A 24908-nucleotide genomic window follows, 5' to 3' on the forward strand; every position below is an offset into this window, starting at 1 on the left:
TTTCCACTGAGCTCACCGCATGATGTTTGGTATTGTTAGATTATCTCCGGCAAGTTTGGACTTAATCTTAAAACTGATGCTGATTTTCTCATCCTTTCACAGTACAATACAGGTAAAAAGTTGAAGGGTTTTGTGCATGTATTTAATTTAACTTGCAGTTCATTTAAAATCTTTTTTTGAATGCAGTGTCAGCAGCTTATACACAGCAGTGCAGGGTGGTGCTTTTTATACTGTGGCTGCTGGTATAAATGGTTCATTTTTCATTGCATTCACTGGCTCTGTAACAATAAGACCTCCGGCCACGGTCCACTAATATGGTGTTTATAACACCACCCAGTTCTCCTGCTTTTTTTGTGATTGTCCAGTAAAAGTGTTTGAATTATCATACTATTACAAAAGACATACATAAGAAATTAATGTATATTGAATAGAATTTAAATGTTACTATAAAAAGCAAGACTTCCTGCTTTGATCATGCTTCCAGTACACAAGTAGTAAAAAAAAACAACAGAAATAATTGAAATGGAAAACAGTAACACAATTTGTTATGGAGCCTGGGGCTCGCTCGGGCCACTTCGGGGATGGGGTGCCCTCGGCCTCTCGGCCCGGGGCTCGGTCACTCAGGCACAGCTGGCTGCCGGCGGAGCTCATGGGCACGTCACTGCAACCCCCCTGGCTTCTGCTCCGCGGCTGCTGAGTGACCCCTCATCTGGGACTCTCCTCAGCTCTTTCTGGGATAGTGGCGCGGCTGCCCCTCTGTTGGTCTTCCTTGGTCTCTTGTGTTCTGGGGGCCTCCGGATGTCTGGAGTTTTGATCTCCTCCATACCTGCTTCATGCCCTGGAGGTCGGGGCTGTGGCCCCCCACACCCTCTAGCAGATCATTACATGAAGGAACCTTTTAAAAACAAGCGCGTTCATGCTCACAGGTGTACACACGGGTGATCACACACACAAACTACACCCTTTTGAGCTCCTACCTCAAAGCACACTGTGCGCTGTCGATCTCACGTGTTGCACCATAATGTTTAATATTTAGTATTTACTGTCATATTCCCATATATCATTGTGATCTTGTTTATTACTCTTGTCTTCTTCTGCTTGCTTTCTTTTTTCTTTCTCAACAGGTGATCCAGGTGATCGATATATGTATTTTTTTGTCTGCTTATTTTGTTGGTCTTTGTTTTTTGCCCTTTTTCCCCGTCCCTCTTCTCAGGTTTTTCTTTTTTTTCTTTTTTTTTTCTTTCCCTCTTTCTTTCTCCCCTTTCTTTCCACCAGTCAAGTCTGTCCCGTATTCAGCAAGTGAAAATAAAATAAACAATAAAAAGTGAATCAGATGGACCATTACGGCAAGGCTGGGATGGTCCATTTGGTAAAGTAAATCCGTTGGGCATCTTTCTTCGCCTTCAGACAATAATTCTGATGGCAAAAGAACCAAACGGGACAGGTTTTAAAAAAAAAAAAAAAAAAAAAAAAAAAAAGAAATTAATGTATATTGAATAGAATTTAAATATTAGTGTAAAGAGCAAGACTTCCTGCTTTGATCATGCTTCCAGTACACAAGTAGTAAAAAAAAACAACAGAAATAATTGAAATGGAAAACAGTAACACAATTTGTTATATGTATAAAAAGATAACATATTTGTCCAAAGTATTTCAGCACTGAGCATTTTTAAAAATATGCTGTTTAATTTTACATCAATAATGCAACACTAACAATACAACAAAAAGATCAAAGAAACAGTAGAGTTACGCCAAACATTATCAGACAAAGAGAAAAAAAACAAAGAAAAAGTGTAGAAAAGTAAAAATTCTTAAAAAAAAAACAGAACTGATTTTAGATATATACATTTACATTGCAACACATAGACAGTACAGAGAGTTTTTGTACTTTTTCAGAAAATTAAAATTTAAACCTTTGTCTTTAACATAAAATCCAACTTCAGATATTGATTTTTAAAATCTTATAAGAATTCAGAATTCTTGCTTATTGACACAACTCTTGTTTGTTTTCTATCAGCACTCTTCCAACTGTCTGAAACTCAAACGCATTCCAGTTCAGCACATTGCCTGGCATGAAGCTCCGATTATTCGAGTAGTTCTGGATCTTGCAACGGGAAAGGGTGTAGTCCCACATGTGGACATCGGACATCATGCCAACAAAGGACTGCTTGATGTCAAATCCCCCACCATGGGTATCCTGTTCCTGAGAAATGGCAAAGAGTATAATTAGAAGATGTATTGTTCCTTTTCCCCCTGATATACAGAATAAATATTTAAGAAATTGAACAGACTCTACGGGGCATTTGGAAACTTTTTGAATCTTTACTCGGACTTTTGGTAACACTAACATTTTTGCCAGCATAGGTTACCATAGATATTTAGCTTAGGCAGTTTAGCACAGAACAGTTTATTCTAGATCATCTTCTTGGGCACCTCTGTGATTTTTAGATGTTTTAGATCTCTCAGAATTTCCTGTGGTGGATCACTAGCGATGATCTTTCACAAGACATTCATGTAAACAATTCACAGATTTTTAATCAGTCTGATATTCATTGTGAAATGGCACATCAGAAAGTGTCAAATGTGCTGGTAGAATGTATGCTCAGTTCATTCTAATGAAATAGTCACAAAATGCAATCAACAAATTTGTGAACACGCGTTTGGCCAACAGTGTAGTTCATTAAATTGTTTCTATGCTTTTTGTCAAGTAGTCATAAAACAATATCTACTCATCTGGATTCAAGGAACTAACAGTGCTTCCAATCTGATAAAGGATCATTCAGTTAATATCTAGAGGTGTGAGTTGGTTGCACAAGTCAAAGTACAAATCACTCATAACGCACTTAAGAGAATACAATATGTGTCACTTTGGCAGCACAGCTATTCTGTTATATTTTCATATTTTTGATATGCCTAACTGTATGGTCTCAAGCAAAATCATCTACAGTTAGACATCAGTCAAGCTGTAATCACTGGCTAAAAACAGTTTGGTGATATCACTGACACATCTTTAACATGTATGGTCTAATAAACTTTGAGTATTTAATTTATGTGTTTTAGTATTCAAATGTATAATTTCTTCTAGCCCCAGAGTATATTATACATATATTGGAGACAGTGTAGTACAGAAATGTCTGGAGTCTCTAGGATCATGGCAAATGGCTACTGTAAAAAATATTTAAATTTGTTCACTGGGAAAATGTGAAAAAAAAGTTTAGTGTAAAATTCATCGAACACTTGTTTCAGCACTTCCAGATTACAGGTAAAACATCTGGTCTTGGAAATCTTGAAAACATGTAGCCCATAAAACATACTCTAAATATAAACGCTCTTATGCCGCAATGAACCACATGTCCATGAACATGAACAAATGGATCAAATTTTGAATTTGTATTATATTTGTCAGTGTGTGTTTGTTTGAAGATAAAGTTTTCTATGTGTGGTGCTTTGTAAAGGTACCTGTCCTAAGACAATGATAATGGGTCCATTGATGTTGGATCCAGAGCTGGTAAATTTTCTACTTGAGGGGACTCCATCGACCCACAGCTGCATGAGTCCAGAGGTAGAGTCCCACGTGGAACAAATAGAATGCCATGTGTTCACCTTGTAGGCAATCCCATCAACTTTATTCGCCTTGCCCCTGGCCCACAGTTCAAATAAGCCATTTGCAGCTTTCTTGAATATCAGGAAGGTATTGTCAGCAGAGGGTGTAGCCAGAGAGAACAAGGAATGGTCTCTATTGAGGTCAGTAAAGGACCTAAAAGCAGTGAAAAAAATGATTTAATAGTCTGATATGCGGTAGTTTCATATTTCTTTATTTAATTCAGTTTGTTTAATCAAAAATACCTGAAACACACGGTTACAGCTCTCAGATCTTGTCTTGATGTAGTCACCCTCACATGAGCTGTGTTGGTTTCTTCTGGGAAGGTGAATATTTTATTTGACAAATCTTTAAAAAAAAATAGAGAAACATATGAATAATGCAAATAGAAAAGGAAGTAATAAGTACTTACTATAATAAAAATGAATTAATAAAAAATATTAGAGAAAACCTAAAATCAAAACAGTATAATGATTTTTGTTGAAGCTGTTTTTATGGCAAAGTTTGACCTCCATAGTGCAACAGCACAAGTGTAGCTAATGCTTCACAATAGAACAACACTTCACATTCACATTAAACATTAACTATAGGAATTCTGTTCCTGAGAAATGGCCGAGAGATGAATTAGCAGCTGTAATGCAATGATTTATGCAATATGATTGATCATTTATGCAATATTTTATCATTACCAATGTGCATTCAAATTAAATGTATACAAATTTCATTGGTATTGAAAATGTTGAATGCAACCTTTCAAAGCTCGACTTTTCCCTCCATAATACCTGCCCATATCTGTGTGCCCTGAAACATGCTAGCTGGAAACTCAGATCACTGCATATTGATATTTGCCATTGTTTGATTATTTCTGACATATTTGGAACTAATCCCTGCCTCTAACACTATGTATCAAATGTATTAAAAAAACAATTACAATAATAGGTATATAATTTGAAAGGAAGGAAAATTGGTTTAGCCATAAGTTTTGCCAAGTGAACGTATGGTGTGGTGTTTAAACATATTCTGTCTCTTGTCATTGTAAGCTGTGTGGCAGGCAGTGGTTGGACCCAAACACAGGACTGAGACAGAGTATCAAACCTAAAGGTGGCAGTTTTTATTCACTGGCAGAAAAGGAACTTAGAAACACAATACTTGAGCACTAGAAATAAAACCAAAACTCAAACTAGGAAGAATGATCTAAACTGGGAGGTCATGACGTGGCATGACATAACCTGACAAAACATGACAAGTGAGGAACACACAACTAATACAGAGGACACAAGCGAGAGAAACACAGTGCTTAAATACACTGAGGGAAAACGAGGGAATGAGACACAGGAGGAGAGCACAGCTGGGAGCAATCAAACCTGACGAGACCAAGGGAAGCGAAACTAGAAACACTGACATGAGATAGGACCTTCAAAGTAAAACAGGAAGCACACGACAGGCACAGACTTGACACTGAGCTAAACCTACACTGAACACGAGGACACAAACAAAACCTAAGAACCAGAATTTACAGAACATAGAAGAACTTGAGTGCTAGAAATACAAAACTAGAAGTCATAAGCCACCACGATGAAATACAAAAAACTGAAACACCGGGTCACCGACCCAGGACTGTGACATCTATTTGCGCTTTCCTTTTGAATAAGGATGAAGGAGTTGGTATATATCTAAAATGGTAAACATTAACACCTCTAATGTTAGTATTTATCAGCACAGTAGGCTACACACTCTAAAGTCTAATACACTTTTATTGTTATTAATTTTGGTTGCATATGTTAAATACTTAATAATTAAGATAAATAAAAAAAATAAAAAGTACTTTGAGGAATGGCAGTGCACGATGTCAGCATCACCAGTAGAAGCACCAGCAGCATCTAATACAAAGACATACAAACATAACAATTCAAATTGTATATTGGTATTGGTGATACAAATATATCTGATGTCACTTTCCTCAGTCTTCCGCACCACAATACAGGTAAAAACTGGAAGAGTTTCTGCACATGCAATACATTTTGCTTCACAATGAAAATCATATCTTACCTTGGATACAGTGTCAGGACTCTTTGTGCAACAGTGTAGGAAAGTGCCTTCTATACTCTGGGTCCTTTTGTGAATAGTTTATTTTTTAACTGTGCTGAATGGTTCCTTTTATACCATGGCTGCTGTTGTAAATGATTACTTTTTTTTATGACAGTCATTGTTTCTGTAAATTTCCAGCTTCCTACTTCCTGCACGTGTGTTTACAACTTACAGGGAATCTGAAAGCATTCACATTCACACCTATAGCAAAGTTTGAATCACCAATCATTAACATTCATGTCTTTGGGTCATAGACATAAGTTAGAGCATGCCGAGTATGCAGAGTAGAGTATGTTTTGACAGTCTTCTCAATTATAGGTAAGTAAGTAAGTAATGTTTATTTATTGAGCGCTTTTCACAGACAGGCCGTCACAGAGCGCTGTACACAAACATTAAAATAAACAGAAAGTTAAGTAACAAAATAGACAATATACACAATATAAAAGGTTAAATGTAAGTAAAAATGTAAAATTTAAAAAGCGTTGATCATCAGAAGGTTTGTTTAAACAGAAAAGTTTTTAACTGCTTTTAAAAGGATTCCACAGAGTCAACCAAACATAGTTGTGGTGGTAGACTGTTCCACAGCCTTGGTGTCACAGGCTGAAAGGCTCTGTCCCCTTTCGTCTTCAGTCGTATACGGGGAAAAACCAACAAACTCTGAGTCTGTGAGCGGAGACAACGAGCAGCAGTGTATTTTGTAAAAAGCTTGGATAAATAATCTGGGGACTGGCCATTTAGTGCTCTGTATGCTAAAACAAGAATTTTAAAATGAATTCTAAAATCAATTGGGAGCCAATGTAAAGAATATAAAATAAGAGTAATGTGAGCGCGCTTGCTAGAACGCGTTAGTAACCTGGCCGCTGCATTTTGAATAGCTTGGAGGCGAGAAAGAGATGATTTGTCCAAGCTGGTAAACAGGGCATTACAATAATCTAAACACGATGACACAAATGCATGAACAATTTTTTACAGTTCAGCTAAGAAGACCATTTTTCGCAGTTTAGAAATGTTCCTTAAATGAAAGAAACAGGAACGAGACAGAGATTTTACATGTGAGTCAAGGCCCAGAGAAGAATCAAATATTACTCCCAGATTTCGAATATTTGACTTAGCAGAAGAACAGAAAGGGGGCAAGAACCTGACTGATTTTAAAATGTAGTTCAGGAGGAGCTATGATCATGGTCTCGGTCTTGTTCGTGTTTAATACAAGGTAGATGCTAAAAAGCCAATCAGAAACCTGAGTTAAGCACTGGACTAGGGTGGACAGCCTAAACAGCTGATGAGGCTTAAAGGACATATGCAGCTGAATGTCATCGGCATAGAAATGATAAGAAATGTCACTAAAAGATTGAATAATGGCAGCTAAAGGAAGCATGTAAAAAGAAAAACATAATGAACCCTAAACTGAACCCTGTAGAATTCCACAGGTTAGGGGGGCAATGTTAGAGATAAATCTGTCAGTCCTAATAGAAAAAGTCCTATCTGATAAGCAGTGTTGGGAAGGTTACTTTTAAAATGTATTCCATTACAGAATACTGAATACATGCCCCAAAATGTATTCTGTAACGTATTCCGTTACGTTACTCAATGAGAGTAACGTATTCTGAATACTTTGGATTACTTAATTTATTATCGTGCTGTTTACAACTACGTGAATGTACTATTGCTGTGATTTATTACTGTTACTGAAGGTCCGCGGCTCCGAACCGTAGTAAAGGGACCTCTGGCTAATACGGTGGGTTCCGTGTCGGGCTGGTAGCCGAAAACTAGCTTTACTTTGTTGTCTGGGTCAACTTTGCTTGCCAGAGACAGAGAGAGGCGTTGAAAGACTGCTCCAACGGAACTTATTTTTTCCGGAGGAAAACACGAACACAGTGTACAGTTGAGTCTCAATAGCTTACTTACAGCTGGGCTCGTCAGGCACTCTTCTTGGCTGCAGTGGTTATTATTATATTTACATGCTTCCAGCTCCCGTTTTTGCTCCGTGACAGCTCGGACTTTTCCTTTCTCTCCCTCCCTCGCTCACAGACACATAACGTGTATGGCAGTCCATTCTCGCTGCAGCACGGACTACACTGCCCATGATGCTACATTCTTTAGGACCATGCCTGTAGCATTCTGCCTTTTAGCTTAGCACAACAACAACAACAAAAAAGCGCTCTCTCACCCAGGAAACACGCAGAGAGAGAGAGTGCGTCACCCTGTAACCATGGCAACCGTAACGCTGCCGCCTGGAACAACATTACGTAGCTGTCAAACAAACCCAAACAGTCCTGACCCGCGACAATATGAAACAGGGAAGTACCGCCGTGTAATCCATTTATTTCAACAAAGTAACTGTATTCTAAATACCACCTTTTTAAACGGTAACTGTAACGGAATACAGTTACTCATATTTTGTATTCTAAATACGTAACGGCGGTACATGTATTCCGTTACTCCCCAACACTGCTGATAAGTAGGAAGAAAACCAGTCTAAGGCGGATCCAGATACACCAGCCAAAACCTTCAGCCTCTTAAGTAGGATTTTGTGGTCAATGGGGTCGAGGTCACTGAGGCAGTTAAACAACTCCTTGGTGGCAGAGCCCCTGGTGTTGATGAGGTCCGCCCCGAGTTCCTGAAGGCTCTGGACGTTGTAGGGCTGTCCTGGTTGACACGCCTCTACAATGTTGCGTGGAGATCAGGGGCAGTACCCCTGGATTGGCAGACCGGGGTGGTGGTCCCCATCTTTAAGAAGGGAGACCGGAGGGTGTGTTCCAACTACAGGGGGATCACACTCCTCAGCCTCCCTGGGAAAGTCTATGCCAGGGTGCTGGAAAGGAGAGTTCGTCCGCTAGTCGAACCTCGGATACAGGAGGAACAATGCGGTTTTCGTCCTGGTCGCGGAACACTGGACCAGCTCTTTATCCTCTCGAGGATACTTGAGGGTGCATGGGAGTTTGCCCAACCAGTCTACATGTGTTTTGTGGACTTGGAGAAGGCATTCGACCGTGTCCCTCGGGGTGTCCTGTGGGAGGTGTTGCGGGAGTATGGGGTGTCTGGCCCATTGTTACGGGCCATTCGATCCCTATACAACCGTTGCAAGAGTTTGGTTCGCATTGCCGGCAATAAGTCGGACTCGTTCCCGGTGGGTGATGGGCTCCGCCAGGGCTGCCCTTTGTCACCGGTTCTGTTCATAATTTTTATGGACAGGATTTCTAGGCGCAGCCAAGTGGCAGAGGGCTTTCGCTTCGGTGGCCTCAGAATCTCATCTCTGCTTTTTGCGGATGATGTGGTTCTGTTGGCTTCATCAGGTGTATGCCTCCAGCTCGCACTGGAACGGTTCGCAGCCGAGTGTGAAGCAGCGGGAATGAGGATCAGCACCTCCAAATCTGAGGCCATGGTTCTCAGCCGGAAAAGGGTGGAGTGCCCACTCCGGGTCGGGGATGAGTTCCTGCCCCAAGTGGAGGAGTTTAAGTATCTCGGGGTCTTGTTCGCGAGTGATGGGAGAAGGGAGCCGGAGATCGACAGACGGATTGGTGCTGCGGCTGCAGTGATGCGGACGCTGCACCGGTCCGTCGTGGTGAAGAGGGAGCTGAGTGTAAAAGCGAAGCTCTCAATTTACCGGTCAATCTACGTCCCTACCCTCACCTATGGCCACGAGCTGTGGGTAGTGACCGAAAGAACGAGATCGCGGATACAAGCGGCAGAAATGAGCTTCCTCCGAAGGGTGGCTGGCCTCTCCCTTAGAGATAGGGTGAGAAGTTCAGCCATCCGGGAGGGGCTCAGAGTAAAGCCGCTGCTCCTCCACATCGAAAGGAGCCAGTTGAGGTGGTTCGGGCATCTGACAAGGATGCCTCCTGGGCGCCTCTTGGGTGAGGTGTTCCGGGCATGTCCCACCGGGAGGAGGCCCCGGGGCAGACCCAGGACACGCTGGAGAGATTATATCTCTCGGCTGGCCTGGGAACGCCTTGGTGTTCCCCCGGATAAGCTGGAGGAGGTGGCTGGGGAGAGGGAGGTCTGGGCTTCTCTGCTTAGGCTGCTGCCCCCGCGACCCGGCCTCGGATAAAGCGGATGAAGATGGATGGATGGATGGATGGTATCGAAGGCTACGCTAAGATCAAGCAAAAATGATTACAAAATAATTTCCTGCATTGGAAGCCATTAACAGATCATTATAAACCCTTAAGAGAGCGGTCTCAGTAGAGTGCTGCTTTTGAAAGCCAGACTGAAAAGGGTCAAAAATCTGTAATCTGCATAGTATGGACCTGAAATGATTTTCTATAATTTTTTCCAGTAATTTGCTTATAAATGGCAATTTTGAAATAGGCCGATAATTACTAGTAGAGCTAGGATTTAGATTCTCTTTTTTTAATAGAGGAGTTACCTCAGCATGTTTAAAATAGGATGGAACAGCACCTTGCCTCCGTTAACTGTTGATGATGGATAGCAATGTGGGACCAATGCTGATGAGAGTCCCAGACAGGACAGAGGGAGGTAATATATCTAAAGAGCAAGATGAGAATTTCATTTTACCTATTACTGTAATTAAGTCAGTGAGTGTGATTGGGGAAACCATACTGTTGATGGTATCAAATAGAATTTTTGGGTTATTTTTATGACCATTTATAAGATTATTGTAATAAGAGGATCTAGCCTCTTTCACTGACTCATTATAGAAGTAAAGAAGTTCTTTGAAGTGTTCATGATGGACAACCAGACCAGTGAACTTCCAGAGACGCTCTGCTTTTCGATAGAAGCATTGAAGAGCACGAGTTTGATTGTTTAACCAGGGTGTGTGGGAACTAACAGAGCAATACTGTACTGTCAAGAATGACACCCAAACCTTTCAGAGAGGGAGAGATAGAAACCGGCAGGTTATTGATAGTAACAGAAAAACAGGTAGTTCTAGATAGCGATGATTTAGAGCCAACCAGGAGAAGTTCTGATTTGTTGCTTTTGAGTTTAAGAAAGTTGGAGGAAAACCATGAATTAAGTTCGGCTAAACAGAGGGTAAGAGAGGGAGGAGGAAGAGTAGAGTCGGGTTTGGTGGACAGGTAAAGCTGGGTGTCATCGGCATAGCAGTTAAACTGAATATTATATTTACGGAAAATGTGTCCAAGTGGAATGAGGTAAATAATGAAAAGAAGGGGATCATGAACAGATCCCTGGGGCGCCCCAGTAGACAGTGGAAAAGGCTAAGAAGTATCTTGCCGCAAATCCTGCTTTATAAGTGACACAAAATTGTACATTTCATTCTTACAAATGAAACACAGAAGAAAAAGAGGTGAGTATCAATACATTTACACCCACTTGGATTGAATTATTCCTCTATTATTGATTTCAGCCTATTTCCTGGGTGCACGATTGTGTTTGTGGCTGTTTTCAGTTCAGTTTTTTCCTTTTCAAAGGTCTTAAAAATATGACAGACCTGAGTTTTTATTTCCCTATTGTAGATATATAAATTTATATTACATTTTGACTTCAGCCCAGCAACCAGACCCTAAACTTCAATAAGTAGTAAAGGCAGAATGATTTGCAGCATTTTAGCTTTCACTTCAAGCTTTACATGTTTCTACAGTAATATCACCTTGGTGATTGCTTTTATTTTGTGTTCACATGTAAAAACTAAAACAAAGAACAAAGATTCATGTGTGTCCTCAGGGATTTGTGTTGGTGTGTGGAACTGTAGGCTGAGGTTTATATTGTTAAATGGTAATTGTGTGACAAGAGCAGGCTGTACCTGCTGCGGAGACTCAGGTCGTTTGGAGTGGAGGGCCCACTCCTGAAGACCTTCTATGACTCTGTGGTGGCCTCAGCCATCTTTTACGGTGTGGTCTGCTGGGGTGGCAGCATCTCTGCAGGGGACAGGAAGAGACTGAACAGGCTGATCCGCAGGGCCAGCTCTGTTCTAGGATGCCCTCTGGACCCAGTGGAGGTGGTGAGTGACAGGAGAATGGCGGCTAAGCTGTCATCCCTGTTGGACAACATCTCCCACCCCATGCATGAGACTGTGACAGCACTGAGCAGCTCCTTCAGTGGGAGACTGTGGCACCCATGGTGCGGGACGGAGAGATTTCGCAGGTCTTTCCTCCCCACTGCTGTAAGACTCCACAACAAAGACTTTAACTGATCAAACACACACGTGCAATAACACTAAGTGCAATAATCTTCCTGGCATCGTTGCATTTTTTACTCAGTTGTATATAGCACTTGTATTCTATTTTTATCTTATTGTATATTTTATTCTATTTTATTCTACTGTATATAGTATTTTATTTTATTCTATTCTGTACAGTTGTGTACTGTATTTATTCTTATTTTATTTTATTCTAATTTTTGCTTCATAACTTTTGCACTGTCCACTTCCTGCTGTGACAAAACAAATTTCCCACGTGTGGGACTAATAAAGGTCATCTTATCTCATCTTATCTTATTTATTTCAGGTCATTTTACAAAGTAATGTGAAAGTAATGAGTAGTGTAATGAATTACTTTTTAATTATTATAATTTTGATACTTTTTTAAGAAAAGCAAAGAGTAATGTGTAATATGTTAATCTTTTTTTTTTAAATTAACAACCTTAACACTCGTCTTAGCACAAAACACCTCAAATATAAACTAATTTGTACTTACTGTCACATTGAAAGAAAATTTGTGTCAATGAACATGAACAAACAGATTAATTTTGCGACTAATTCATGTTTTCCCACGAGACCCTACTAGTGTATTAGACAGGGGCTAAAAATTTAAACCAGGCAAGCTCTTTTCCCATCTGTTTGTACAAAGTTAAAGTTACAACCTGCTACTTTTCTTCCTTTAATTTTCTCAGTTTGAAAGTTTGTGAATTTCACACAATGAAGTTGTCGCTTGTTATAAAAATTATATTGAGCTTGAATCTTTCCATAGAAGAAGAACTGGAGCTGGGAATTCCCCTGAGCTCACTGCATGATGTTTGGTATTGTTAGATTATTCTGGCAAGTTTGGACTTAATCTTAAAACTGATGTTGATTTTCTCATTCTTTCACAGTACGATACAGGTAAAAAGTTGAAGGGTTTTGTGCATGTATTTAATTTAACTTGTAGTTCATTTAAAATCTTTTTTGAATGCAGTGTCAGCAGCTTATACACAGCAGTGCAGGGTGGTGCTTTTTATACTATGGCTGCTGGTATAAATGGTTCATTTTTCATTGCATTCACTGTCTCTTCAACAATGAGACCTCCGGCCACGGTCCACTAATATGGTGTTTGTAACACCACCCAGTTCTCCGGCTTTTTTTGTGATTGTCCAGTAAAAGTGTTGAATTATCATACTATTACAAAAGACATACATAAGAAATTAATGTATATTGAATAGAATTTAAATGTTACTATAAAAAGCAAGACTTCCTGCTTTGATCATGCTTCCAGTACACAAGTAGTAAAAAAACCAAACCCAACATAGATAATTGAAATGGAAAACAGTGACACAATTTGTTATATGTATAAAAAGATAACATATTTGTCCAAAGTATTTCAACACTGAGCATTTTAAGAAATATGCTGTTTAATTTTACATCAATAATGCAACACTAACAATACAACAAAAAGCTCAAAGAAACAGTAGAGTTACGCCAAACATTATCAGACAAACAGAAAAAAAACAAAGAAAAAGTGTAGAAAAGTAAAAATTGTTAAAAAAACAGACTTGATTTTAGATATATACATTTACATTGCAATACGTAGATAGTAAGGTTTTTGTACTTTTTCAGAAAATTAAAATTTAAACCTTTGTCTTTAACATAAAATCCAACTTCAGATATTGATTTTTAAAATCTTATAAGAATTCAGAATTCTTTCCTATTGACACAACTCTTGTTTGTTTTCTATCAGCACTCTTCCAACAATCTGAAACTCAAACGCATTCCAGTTCAGCACATTGCCTGGCGTGAAGCTCCGATTATTCGAGTAGTTCTGGATCTCGCAAGGGGAAAGGGTGTAGTCCCACATGTGGACATCGGACATCATGCCAACAAAGGACTGATTGATGTCAAATCCCCCACCATGGGTATCCTGTTCCTGAGAAATGGCAAAGAGTATAATTAGAAGATGTATTGTTCCTTTCCCCCCGATATACACAATAAATATTTAAGAAATTGAACAGATTTTACGGGACATTTGGAAACTTTTTGAATCTTTACTCAGACTTTTGGTAACACTAACATTTTTGCCAGCATAGGTTACCATAGATATTTAGCTTAGGCAGTTTAGCACAGAACAGTTTATTCTAGATCATCTTCTTGGGCACCTCTGTGATTTTTAGATGTTTTAGATCTCTCAGAATTTCCTGTGGTGGATCACTAGCGATGACCTTTCACAAGACATTCATGCAAACAGTTCACAGATTTTTAATCAGTCTGATATTCATTGTGAAATGGCACATCAGAAAGTGTCAAATGTGCTGGTAGAATGTATGCTCAATTCATTCTAATGAAATAGTCACAAAATGCAATCAATGAATTTGTGAACATATGTTTGGCCAACAGTGTAGTTCGTAAAATTGTTGCTATGCTTTTTGTCAAGTAGTCATAAAACAATATCTACTCATCTGGATTCAAGGAACTAACAGTGCTTCCAATCTGATAAAGGATCATTCAGTTAATATCTAGAGGTGTGAGTTGGTTGCACAAGTCAAAGTACAAATCACTCATAACGCACTTAAGAGAATACAATACGTGTCACTCCGGCAGCACAGCTATTCTGTTATATTTTCATATTTTTGATATGCCTAACTGTATGGTCTCAAGCAAAATCATCTACAGTTAGACATCAGTCAAGCTGTAATCACTGGCTAAAAACAGTTTGGTGATATCACTGACACATCTTTAAATTGTATGATCTAATAAACTGAGTATTTAATTTATGTGTTTTAGTATTCAAATGTATAATTTCTTCTAGCCCCAGAGTATATTATACATATATTGGAGACAGTGTAGTACAGAAATGTCTGGAGTCTCTAGGATCATGGCAAATGGCTACTGTAAAAAATATTTAAATTTGTTCACTGGGAAAATGTGAAAAAAAAGTTTAGTGTAAAATACATCGAACACTTGTTTCAGCACTTCCAGATTACAGTTAAAACATCTGGTCTTGGAAATCTTGAAAACATATAGCCCATAAAACATACTCTAAATATAAACGCTCTTATGCCGCAATGAACCACATGTCCATGAACATGAACAAATGGATCAAATTTTGAATTTGCATTATATTTGTCAGTGTGTGTTTGTTTGAAGATAAAGTAACAGTTTTCTATGTGTGGTGCTTTGTAAAGGTACCTGTCCTAAGACAATGATAATGGGTCCATTGATGTTGGATCCAGAGCTGGTAAATTTTCTGCTTGAGGGGACTCCATCGACCCATAGCTGCATGAGTCCAGAGGTAGAGTCCCACGTGGAACAAATAGAATGCCATGTGTTCAACTTGTAGGCAATCCCATCAACTTTACTCGCTTTGTTCCTGGCACACAGTTCAAATAAACCAATTGGAGCCTCCTTGAATATCAGGAAGTTATTGGAAGCAGAGGGTGTAGCCAGAGAGAACAAGGAATGGACTCTTTTGAGGTCAGTAAAGGACCTAAAAGCAGTGAAAAAATGATTTAATAGTCTGATATGCGGTAGTTTCATATTTCTTTATTTAATTCAGTTTGTTTAATCAAAAATACCTGAAACACACGGTTACAGCTCTCAGATCTTGTCTTGATGTAGTCACCCTCACATGAGCTGTGTTGGTTTCTTGTGGGAAGGTGAATATTTTATTTGACAAATCTTTAAAAAAATAGAGAAACATTTGAATTATGCAAATAGAAAAGGAAGTAATAAGCAGCATACTATAATAAAAATGAACTAATAAAAAATATTAGAGAAAACCTAAAATCAAAACAGAATAATGATTTTTGTTGAAGCTGTTTTTATGGCAAAGTTTGCCCTCCATAGAGCAACACCACTAGTGTAGCTAATGCTTCACAATAGAACAACACTTCACATTCACATTAAACAATAACTATAGGAATTCTGTTCCTGAGAAATGGCCGAGAGATGAATTAGCAGGTGTAATGCAATGAGTTATGCAACATCATTTATGCAATATTTTATCATTACCAATGTGCATTCAAATTAAATGTATACAAATTTCATTGGTAGTGAAAATGTTGAATGCAACCTTTCAAAGCTCGACTTTTCCCTCCATAATACCTGCCCATATCTGTGTGTCCTGAAACATCCTAGCTGGAAACTCAGATCACTGCATATTGATATTTGCCATTGTTTGATTATTTCTGACATATTTGGAACTAATCCCTGCCTCTAACACTATGTATCAAATGTATTAAAAAAACAATTACAATAATAGGTATATAATTTGAAAGGAAGGAAAATTGGTTTAGCCATAAGTTTTGACAAGTGAACGTATGGTGTGGTGTTTAAACATATTCTATCTCTTGTCATTGTAAGCTGTGTGGCAGGCAGTGGTTGGACCCAAACACAGGACTGAGACAGAGTATCAAACCTAAAGGTGGCAGTTTTTATTCACTGGCAGAAAAGGAACTTAGAAACACAATACTTGAGCACTAGAAATAAAACCAAAACTCAAACTTGGAAGGATGATCTAAACTGGGAGGTCATGACATAACCTGACAAAACATGACAAGTGAGGAACACACAACTAATACAGAGGACACAAGCGAGAGAAACACAGTGCTTAAATACACTGAGGGAAAACGAGGGAATGAGACACAGGAGGAGAGCACAGCTGGGAGCAATCAAACCTGACGAGACCAAGGGAAGCGAAACTAGAAACACTGACATGAGATAGGACCTTCAAAGTAAAACAGGAAGCACACGACAGGCACAGACTTGACACTGAGCTAAACCTACACTGAACACGAGGACACAAACAAAACCTAAGAACCAGAATTTACAGAACATAGAAGAACTTGAGTGCTAGAAATACAAAACTAGAAGTCATAAGCCACCACGATGAAATACACAAAACTGAAACACCGGGTCACCGACCCAGGACTGTGACATCTATTTCCGCTTTCCTTTTGAATAAGGATGAAGGAGTTGGTATATATCTAAAATGGTAAACATTAACACCTCTAATGTTAGTATTTATCAGCACAGTAGGCTACACACTCTAAAGTCTAATACACTTTTATTGTTATTAATTTTGGTTGCATATGTTAAATACTTAATAATTAAGATAAATAAAAAAAATAAAAAGTACTTTGAGGAATGGCAGTGCACGATGTCAGCATCACCAGTAGAAGCACCAGCAGCATCTAATACAAAGACATACAAACATAACAATTCAAATTGTATATTGGTATTGGTGATACAAATATATCTGATGTCACTTTCCTCAGTCTTCCGCACCACAATACAGGTAAAAACTGGAAGAGTTTCTGCACATGCAATACATTTTGCTTCACAATGAAAATCATATCTTACCTTGGATACAGTGTCAGGACTCTTTGTGCAACAGTGTAGGAAAGTGCCTTCTATACTCTGGGTCCTTTTGTGAATAGTTTATTTTTTAACTGTGCTGAATGGTTCCTTTTATACCATGGCTGCTGTTGTAAATGATTACTTTTTTTTATGACAGTCATTGTTTCTGTAAATTTCCAGCTTCCTACTTCCTGCACGTGTGTTTACAACTTACAGGGAATCTGAAAACATTCACATTCACACCTATAACAAAGTTTGAATCACCAATCATTAACATTCATGTCTTTGGGTCATAGACATAAGTTAGAGCATGCCGAGTATGCAGAGTAGAGTATGTTTTGACAGTCTTCTCAATTATAGGTAAGTAAGTAAGTAATGTTTATTTATTGAGCGCTTTTCACAGACAGGCAGTCACAGAGCGCTGTACACAAACATTAAAATAAACAGAAAGTTAAGTAACAAAATAGACAATATACACAATATAAAAGGTTAGATGTAAATAAACAGTTTGAAAGTTTGTGAATTTCACACAATGAAGTTGTTGCTTGTTATAAAAATTATATTGAGCTTGAATTTTTCCATAGAAGAAGAACTGGAGCTGGAAATTCCCCTGAGCTCACTGCATGATGTTTGGTATTGTTAGATTATCTCTGGCAAGTTTGGACTTAATCTTAAAAGTGATGTTGATTTTCTCATCCTTTCACAGTACAATACAGGTAAAAAGTTGAAGGGTTTTGTGCATGTATTTAATTTAACTTGTAGTTCATTTAAAATCTTTTTTTGAATGCAGTGTCAGCAGCTTATACACAGCAGTGCAGGGTGGTGCTTTTTATACTGTGGCTGCTGGTATAAATGGTTCATTTTTCATTGCATTCACTGGCTCTGTAACAATAAGACCTCCGGCCACGGTCCACTAATATGGTGTTTATAACACCACCCAGTTCTCCTGCTTTTTTTGTGATTGTCCAGTAAAAGTGCTGAATTATCATACTATTACAAAAGACATACATATGAAATTAATGTATATTGAATAGAATTTAAATGTTACTATAAAAAGCAAGACTTCCTGCTTTGATCATGCTTCCAGTACACAAGTAGTAAAAAAAACCAAAAACAGCAGAGATAATTGAAATGGAAAACAGTAACACAATTTGTTATATGTATAAAAAGATAACATATTTGTCAAAATTATTTCAACACTGAGCATTTTAAGAAATATGCTGTTTAATTTTACATCAATAATGCAACACTAACAATACAACAAAAAGCTCAAAGAAACAGTAGAGTTACGCCAAAAATTATCAGACAAACAGAAAAAAAACAAAGAAAAAGTGTAGAAAAGTAAAAATTGTTAAAAAACAGAATTGATTTTAGATATATACATTTACATTGCAATACGTAGATAGTAAGGTTTTTGTACTTTTTCAGAAAATTAAAATTTAAACCTTCGTCTTTAACATAAAATTCAACTTCAGATATTGATTTTTAAAATCTTATAAGAATTCAGAATTCTTGCTTATTGACACAACTCTTGTTTGTTTTCTACCAGCACTCTTCCAACAATCTGAAACTCAAACGCATTCCAGTTCAGCACATTGCCTGGCGTGAAGCTCCGATTATTCGAGTAGTTCTGGATGTCACAGGGGGAAAGGGTGTGGTCCCACATGTGGACATCGGACATCATGCCAACAAAGGACTGTTTGATGTCAAATCCCCCACCATGGGTATCCTGTTCCTGAGAAATGGCAAAGAGTTTAATTAGAAGATGTATTGTTCCTTTTCCCCCTGATATACAGAATAAATATTTAAGAAATCGAACAGATTTTACGGGGCATTTGGAAACTTTTTGAATCTTTACTCAGACTTTTGGTAACACTAACATTTTTGCCAGCATAGGTTACCATAGATATTTAGCTTAGGCAGTTTAGCACAGAACAGTTTATTCAAGATCTTCTTGGGCACCTCTGCAATTTTTAGATGTTTTAGATCTCTCAGAATTTCCTGTGGTGGATCACTAGCGATGACCTTTCACAAGACATTCATGCAAACAATTCCCAGATTTTTAAATCAGTCTGATATTCATTGTGAAATGGCACATCAGATAGTGTCAAATGTGCTGGTAGAATGTATGCTCAATTCATTCTAATGAAATAGTCACAAAATGCAATCAACGTGTTTGTGAACACGCGCTTGGCCAACAGTGTAGTTCATTAAATTGTTTCTATGCTTTTTGTCAAGTAGTCATAAAAAAATATCTACTCATCTGGATTCATGGAACGAACAGTGCTTCCAATTTGATAAAGGATCATTCAGTTAATATCTAGAGGTGTGAGTTGGTATACATACATACATATATATATATATATATATATATATATATATATATATATATATATATATGCAGCCCTATGCTCCACCAGGAGTCTACAGGAAAACATCTATGTATGTATGTATGTATGTATGTATGTATGTATGTATGTATGTATAATATAATATATTATATATAATATTAATATTATAATATAATATATTTGGCCTCTGGGCAAATATATTATTAATAAATAAATAAAAAATAAATCTTTGGTATAAAATACATCAAACACTTATTTCAGCACTTCCAGGTATAACATCTGGTCAGACAACTCTTGAAAACACATGTGACCCATAAAACATACTCTATATTCAAACTTGCCACAATGAACCACATGTCCATGAACTGGAGCAAATGGATCAAATTTTGAATTTGTATTATATTTGTCAGTGTGTGTTTGTTTGAAGATAAAGTAACAGTTTTCTATGTGTGGTGCTTTGTAAAGGTACCTGTCCTAAGACAATGATAATGGGTCCATTGATGTTGGATCCAGAATTGGTGAATTTTTTGCTTGAGGGGACTCCATTGACCCACAGCTGCATGAGTCCAGAGGTAGAGTCCCACGTAGAACAAATAGAATGCCATGTGTTCAACTTGTAGGCAATCCCTTCAACTTTATTCGCCTTGCCCCTGGCCCACAGGTCAAATAAGCCATTTGCAGCTTTCTTGAATATCAGGAAGTTATTGATAGCAGAGGGTGTAGCCAGAGAGAACAAGGAATGGTCTCTATTGAGGTCAGTAAAGGACCTAAAAGCAGTGAAAAATAGATTTTATAGTCTGATATGCGGCAGTTACTTATTTGTTTGTTTAATTCAGTTTGTTTAATTAAAAATACCTGAAACACACGGTTACAGCTCTCAGATCTTGTCTTGATGTAGTCACCCTCACATGAGCTGTGCTGGTTTGTTGTGGGAAGATGAATATTTTATTTGCCAAATCTTTAAAAAAATAGAGAAACATATGGATAATGCAAATAGAAAAGTTTGCCCTCCATAGAGCAACAGCACTAGTGTAGCTAATGCTTCACAATAGAACAACACTTCACATTCACATTAAACATTAACTATAGGAATTCTGTTCCTGAGAAATGGCAGAGAGATGAATTAGCAGCTGTATTGCACTGTTATGTATTTTTGACTCATATGTTTTTATGACAGATGACAAAAAGTCTCATAGAAGAATAATGAGCTTATTTGGAAAACATATTGCAGACATGCAATGATTTATGCAATATGATTGATCATTTATGCAATATTTTATCATTACCAATGTGCATTCAAATTAAATGTATACAAATTTCATTGGTAGTGAAAATGTTGAATGCAACCTTTCAAAGCTCGACTTTTCCCTCCATAATACCTGCCCATATCTGTGTGCCCTGAAACATTCTAGCTGGAAACTCAGATCACTGCATATTGATATTTGCCATTCTTTGATTATTTCTGACATATTTGGAACTAATCCCTGCCTCTAACACTATGTATCAAATGTATTAAAAAAACAATTACAATAATAGGTATATAATTTGAAAGGAAGGAAAATTGGTTTAGCCATAAGTTTTGCCAAGTGAACGTATGGTGTGGTGTTTAAACATATTCTGTCTCTTTATATCGTAAGCTGTGTGGCAGGCAGTGGTTGGACCCAAACGCAGGACTGAGACAGAGTATTAAACCTAAAGGTGGCAGTTTTTATTCACTGGCAGAAAAGGAACTTAGAAACACAATACTTGAGCACTAGAAATAAAACCAAAACTCAAACTAGGAAGGATGATCTAAACTGGGAGTTCATGACGTGGCATGACATAACCTGACAAAACATGACAAGTGAGGAACACACAACTAATGCAGAGGACACAACTGAGAGAAACACAGTGCTTAAATACACTGAGGGAAAACGAGGGAATGAGACACAGGAGGAGAGCACAGCTGGGAGCAATCAAACCTGACGAGACCAAGGGAAGCAAAACTAGAAACACTGACATGAGATAGGACCTTCAAAGTAAAACAGGAAGCACACGACAGGCACAGACTTGACACTGAGCTAAACCTACACTGAACACGAGGACACAAACAAAACCTAAAAACCAGAATTTACAGAACATAGAAGAACTTGAGTGCCAGAAATACAAAACTAGAAGTCATAAGCCACCATGATGAAATACAAAAAACTGAAACACCGGGTCACCGACCCAGGACTGTGACATCTATTCCTGCTTTTGTTTTGAATAAGGATGAAGGAGTTGGTATATATCTAAAATGGTAAACAACACCTCTAATGTTAGTATTTATCAGCACAGCAGGCTACACACTGTTACATTGTTATTAATTTTGGTTGCATATGTTAAATACTTAATAATTAAGATAAATAAAAAAAATTAAAAATACTTTGAGGGACTGCAGTGCACGATGTCAGCATCACCAGTAGAAGCACCAGCAACATCTAATACAAAGACATACAAACATAACAATTCACATCGTTTATTGGTACTGGTGATACAAACAAATCTGTTGTCACTTTCATCAGCCTTCCACACCACAATACATGTAAAAAACCTAAGCGTTTCTGCACATGCAATACATTTTGTTTCAATATGAAAATCATATCTTACCTTGGATTCAGTGTCAGGACTGTGTGCAACAGTGCAGGATAGAGCCTTCTATACTCGGGGTCCTTTTGTGAATGGTTTGTTTTTTAACAGTGCAGAATGGTTCCTTTTATATCATGGCTGCTGCTGTAAATGGCTAATTTTTTATGGCAGTCATTGTTTCTGTAAATTTCCAAGTTCCTACTTCCCGCACATGTGTTTACAACTTACGCGATTAGATCCGAGGAATCTGAAAACTTCCCCTTCACACCTATAGCGAAGTTTGAATCAACAGTCACTAACATTCATGTCTTTGGGTTATAGACATAAGTTAGAGTATGCGGAGTAGAGTGTTTTGACAATCTTGTCAATTATAAGTGACACAAAATTGTGCATTTCATTCTTACAAATGAAACAGAAGAAAAAGGGGTACGTATCAATACATTACACACAAAGCTCAGCTTTGAAAACTCCAAAATATGTAATAAAAAATGCAATATAGGCTTTAAAACCATTTCTGTTGTGAAACATATTAATAGTATAGATTGAAAAAATTCTTTACGTTGGGCATAAAATTGGTATTAACAGTTTTGCTTGTCTTCTATCAACACTCTTCCTGAAAATCCAGAGCACTCCAGTTCAGCACATTCCCTGGAGTAAAGGTCCGCTCATTCTGGATCTCACAGGGGAAAAGGACGTAGCCCCACATGTGGACATCAGACATCATGCCTACAAACTACTGCGCTTTGTCAAATCCCCCAACAAAGGAGTCCTGTTCCTGAGAAATGGCAGAGAGAAATCGAATGACTAACAATGCAATGATTTAAAAAATATTTTTATACCAATACACATTCACATTAAATGAGCATATTTGGAAAACACATTATAGAAATTCTCTGACATTTTGAAATATTTTGATAACATTAATAATATTGTTTGTCCTGGATAAGTAGTCTGAGCCAGCTTAGCATAGTACACAAAATGGAAATGGTGAAATCCAAGCAATGTTCATTCCAAAAGTGCTAAAACCAAACTGGAATAAATGCTGCTTCACGACGTCAGCCTTATTCCTGGAGGCTAAGACACAGTCTAGTACATATCTCTGTTTGTTAAATAGCGAATTGTGTTTTTCAGTTTCATTATTTTCCTTGAACATGACGTGAACTTTTGATGCACTAGTAAGTTGGTTACAGATCCAGAGCTTTGGACTGACACTAGCCAGTTTCCCCATTGCTCTGTGCTAAGCTATGCTAACATAATTAACCTCTCAGACCAAATCCCTGAACTTTGTCTTTGTGAGTCAATCCAGAGGTACCATTCCAGGTGGAACAAATAGAGTTGCACGTGTTCAGCTTGTAGTCTTGCAATGGAAATTCAGCTTCTTTGTCCCTGACCCACAAATAAAGCAAATCACCTTCAGCTTGTTTCATCAACAGAAAGTCATTGAAAGCAGACGCCGTTGCCAAAGAGAAAATTAAGTGGATTCTTCTGAGGTCTGTAAAGGACCTGTAAGCAACTAAAAGACATTGAGATACATAATGCTGTTTTTGTTATCATTATTATGATTATTGTTGCTATTTCATTTTGCATATTTACCTCTACCTGAGACAGACAGTTACAGCACTTAAGTCTTGTTTTGTTGTTAACAGCTTCACATGAGCTGTGTCTGTCTCTTCTGGGAAAGTGAACATTTTCCTTGCTAGATCTTACAAAATTGAAAGAAACACGTTATTAACATAACCAGTAACTTTCAGTGATGCTGATAAACAGATCACAGTTTCTTGAGCCTGGTGACATAATGACATAATAAATTAACTTTATGGAGAAACTGGACTAAACTTAGGAATTACACTCAATGGAAGAAGAAGGAAATTGGCTTATTGAGAAATTGTTTGGTTAATTTTTCTTGTTTGATTTTTTGTAAAAACTTGATTTATTACCCCGTTAAATGTAATGACATACATTAAGTTATTTCAGATAACACATGGAAATTTCATTTAATTCTAGAGGAATTATGCCCCTATTGCCATATTATGCTACATTATTAGTTTTGTGCAGCTCACCAGTCCATCACATAGAGACAAACAACCATTTGCACTCACATTCATGGGCAATTTGGAATCACCAATTAACCTAACTCTAATAACTGCATGATTTTTAACTGTGGGTAGAATCCCAGGTTCTACCCAGGGAGAATCCCAGGGGTTTTCCCTGGGTAGAATCCCTGGGTTCTTCCTGGGTAGAAGGTTCTCCCCAGGTATTCTGGAGATTGCAGATTTGAACCCCGTGCGGTGTCATGAGATTTAACATTGCTATATTATTGACTCACTTCACTCGAACATAATATGAACAATTTAATACACCCTCTCTGCATATCATGTAGTTTCTACACCATATAGTTACACTTCACTTTAAAGCATGAGGGAATTGTGTTGAATACATGCAAGATGCTTATATAAATCCAAGAGATGGCCATTCTCTTTTTTTCAGTGTATAGTGAAAACAGTAGACAAAATAATTAACATGAGTAGTGAACACACTTTAATCCTCAAATTCTAGTTATAGTCCACAATTTCTATTTGGTTTGTTTTGTTTTGTTCTTTACTTTGAGGTGCAGCAGCACATGATGTCAGCATCACCAGTAAAAGCAACAGCACCATCTAATACAGGGAAATACACATAATCAAACATTGTTCAAACTTTCACCACTTAAATTAGAAACAAGGTCTCTGTCACTTAAGGCATCCTGCAGAAATACAGGCAGGAAAGTTTAAAAGTTTTTGTGTCGAAGGTATTAATT

The 24908-nt window shown here is 37.8% G+C and overlaps 4 protein-coding genes across 4 annotated transcripts; all 4 read right to left on the bottom strand.

Moving 5' to 3' along the window:
- Nucleotides 1–1673: 1673 nt before the first annotated feature.
- LOC109204180 (C-reactive protein) lies at nt 1674–5921 on the bottom strand. Its single transcript, XM_019364598.2, has 5 exons — nt 5651–5921; nt 5427–5481; nt 3847–3949; nt 3460–3757; nt 1674–2203 (listed from the first exon to the last, which is right to left on the bottom strand). Exons 2-5 carry the CDS (start codon nt 5479–5481, stop codon nt 1985–1987), a joined length of 675 nt encoding a protein of 224 aa, XP_019220143.1. The 5' UTR covers nt 5651–5921; the 3' UTR covers nt 1674–1984.
- Nucleotides 5922–12858: 6937 nt separating this feature from the next.
- On the bottom strand, nt 12859–17371 carry LOC109204181 (serum amyloid P-component-like). The gene is made up of 5 exons (XM_019364599.2): nt 17157–17371; nt 16933–16987; nt 15371–15473; nt 14985–15282; nt 12859–13725 (listed from the first exon to the last, which is right to left on the bottom strand). The coding sequence occupies exons 2-5, from the start codon at nt 16985–16987 to the stop codon at nt 13507–13509; spliced, it is 675 nt and encodes a 224-aa protein (XP_019220144.1). The 5' UTR covers nt 17157–17371; the 3' UTR covers nt 12859–13506.
- A 798-nt stretch (nt 17372–18169) lies between these two features.
- LOC109204178 (serum amyloid P-component) lies at nt 18170–22375 on the bottom strand. Its single transcript, XM_019364594.2, has 5 exons — nt 22133–22375; nt 21909–21963; nt 20360–20462; nt 19974–20271; nt 18170–18888 (listed from the first exon to the last, which is right to left on the bottom strand). Exons 2-5 carry the CDS (start codon nt 21961–21963, stop codon nt 18670–18672), a joined length of 675 nt encoding a protein of 224 aa, XP_019220139.1. The 5' UTR covers nt 22133–22375; the 3' UTR covers nt 18170–18669.
- A 158-nt stretch (nt 22376–22533) lies between these two features.
- Nucleotides 22534–23823, bottom strand: LOC109204096 (C-reactive protein). The gene is made up of 3 exons (XM_025911623.1): nt 23711–23823; nt 23373–23614; nt 22534–22775 (listed from the first exon to the last, which is right to left on the bottom strand). Exons 1-3 carry the CDS (start codon nt 23797–23799, stop codon nt 22690–22692), a joined length of 417 nt encoding a protein of 138 aa, XP_025767408.1. The 5' UTR covers nt 23800–23823; the 3' UTR covers nt 22534–22689.
- Nucleotides 23824–24908: the final 1085 nt, after the last annotated feature.

This window comes from Oreochromis niloticus, linkage group LG11 (assembly GCF_001858045.2).
Source record: "Oreochromis niloticus isolate F11D_XX linkage group LG11, O_niloticus_UMD_NMBU, whole genome shotgun sequence".
Lineage (NCBI taxonomy): Eukaryota > Metazoa > Chordata > Actinopteri > Cichliformes > Cichlidae > Oreochromis > Oreochromis niloticus.

What these genes read in the sequence shown, in the direction of transcription:
- LOC109204180 (XM_019364598.2), bottom strand. Translation starts at nt 5,481, where the DNA reads ATGCTGCTGGTGCTTCTACTGGTGATGCTGACATCGTGCACTGCCATT. An exon ending in GTGCACTGCCATTCCTCAAA is followed by an intron (nt 3,950 to 5,426) that starts GTACTTTTTATT and finishes TTTTTTTTAAAG; the next exon opens with ATTTGTCAAATAAAATATTC. An exon ending in GCTGTAACCGTGTGTTTCAG is followed by an intron (nt 3,758 to 3,846) that starts GTATTTTTGATT and finishes CACTGCTTTTAG; the next exon opens with GTCCTTTACTGACCTCAATA.
- LOC109204181 (XM_019364599.2), bottom strand. Translation starts at nt 16,987, where the DNA reads ATGCTGCTGGTGCTTCTACTGGTGATGCTGACATCGTGCACTGCCATT. An exon ending in GCTGTAACCGTGTGTTTCAG is followed by an intron (nt 15,283 to 15,370) that starts GTATTTTTGATT and finishes CACTGCTTTTAG; the next exon opens with GTCCTTTACTGACCTCAAAA. An exon ending in TTATCATTGTCTTAGGACAG is followed by an intron (nt 13,726 to 14,984) that starts GTACCTTTACAA and finishes GCCATTTCTCAG; the next exon opens with GAACAGGATACCCATGGTGG.
- LOC109204178 (XM_019364594.2), bottom strand. Translation starts at nt 21,963, where the DNA reads ATGTTGCTGGTGCTTCTACTGGTGATGCTGACATCGTGCACTGCAGTC. An exon ending in GTGCACTGCAGTCCCTCAAA is followed by an intron (nt 20,463 to 21,908) that starts GTATTTTTAATT and finishes ATTTTTTTAAAG; the next exon opens with ATTTGGCAAATAAAATATTC. An exon ending in GCTGTAACCGTGTGTTTCAG is followed by an intron (nt 20,272 to 20,359) that starts GTATTTTTAATT and finishes CACTGCTTTTAG; the next exon opens with GTCCTTTACTGACCTCAATA.
- LOC109204096 (XM_025911623.1), bottom strand. Translation starts at nt 23,799, where the DNA reads ATGTTCACTTTCCCAGAAGAGACAGACACAGCTCATGTGAAGCTGTTA. An exon ending in GCTGTAACTGTCTGTCTCAG is followed by an intron (nt 23,615 to 23,710) that starts GTAGAGGTAAAT and finishes AGTTGCTTACAG; the next exon opens with GTCCTTTACAGACCTCAGAA. An exon ending in TCAGGGATTTGGTCTGAGAG is followed by an intron (nt 22,776 to 23,372) that starts GTTAATTATGTT and finishes ATCCAGAATGAG; the next exon opens with CGGACCTTTACTCCAGGGAA.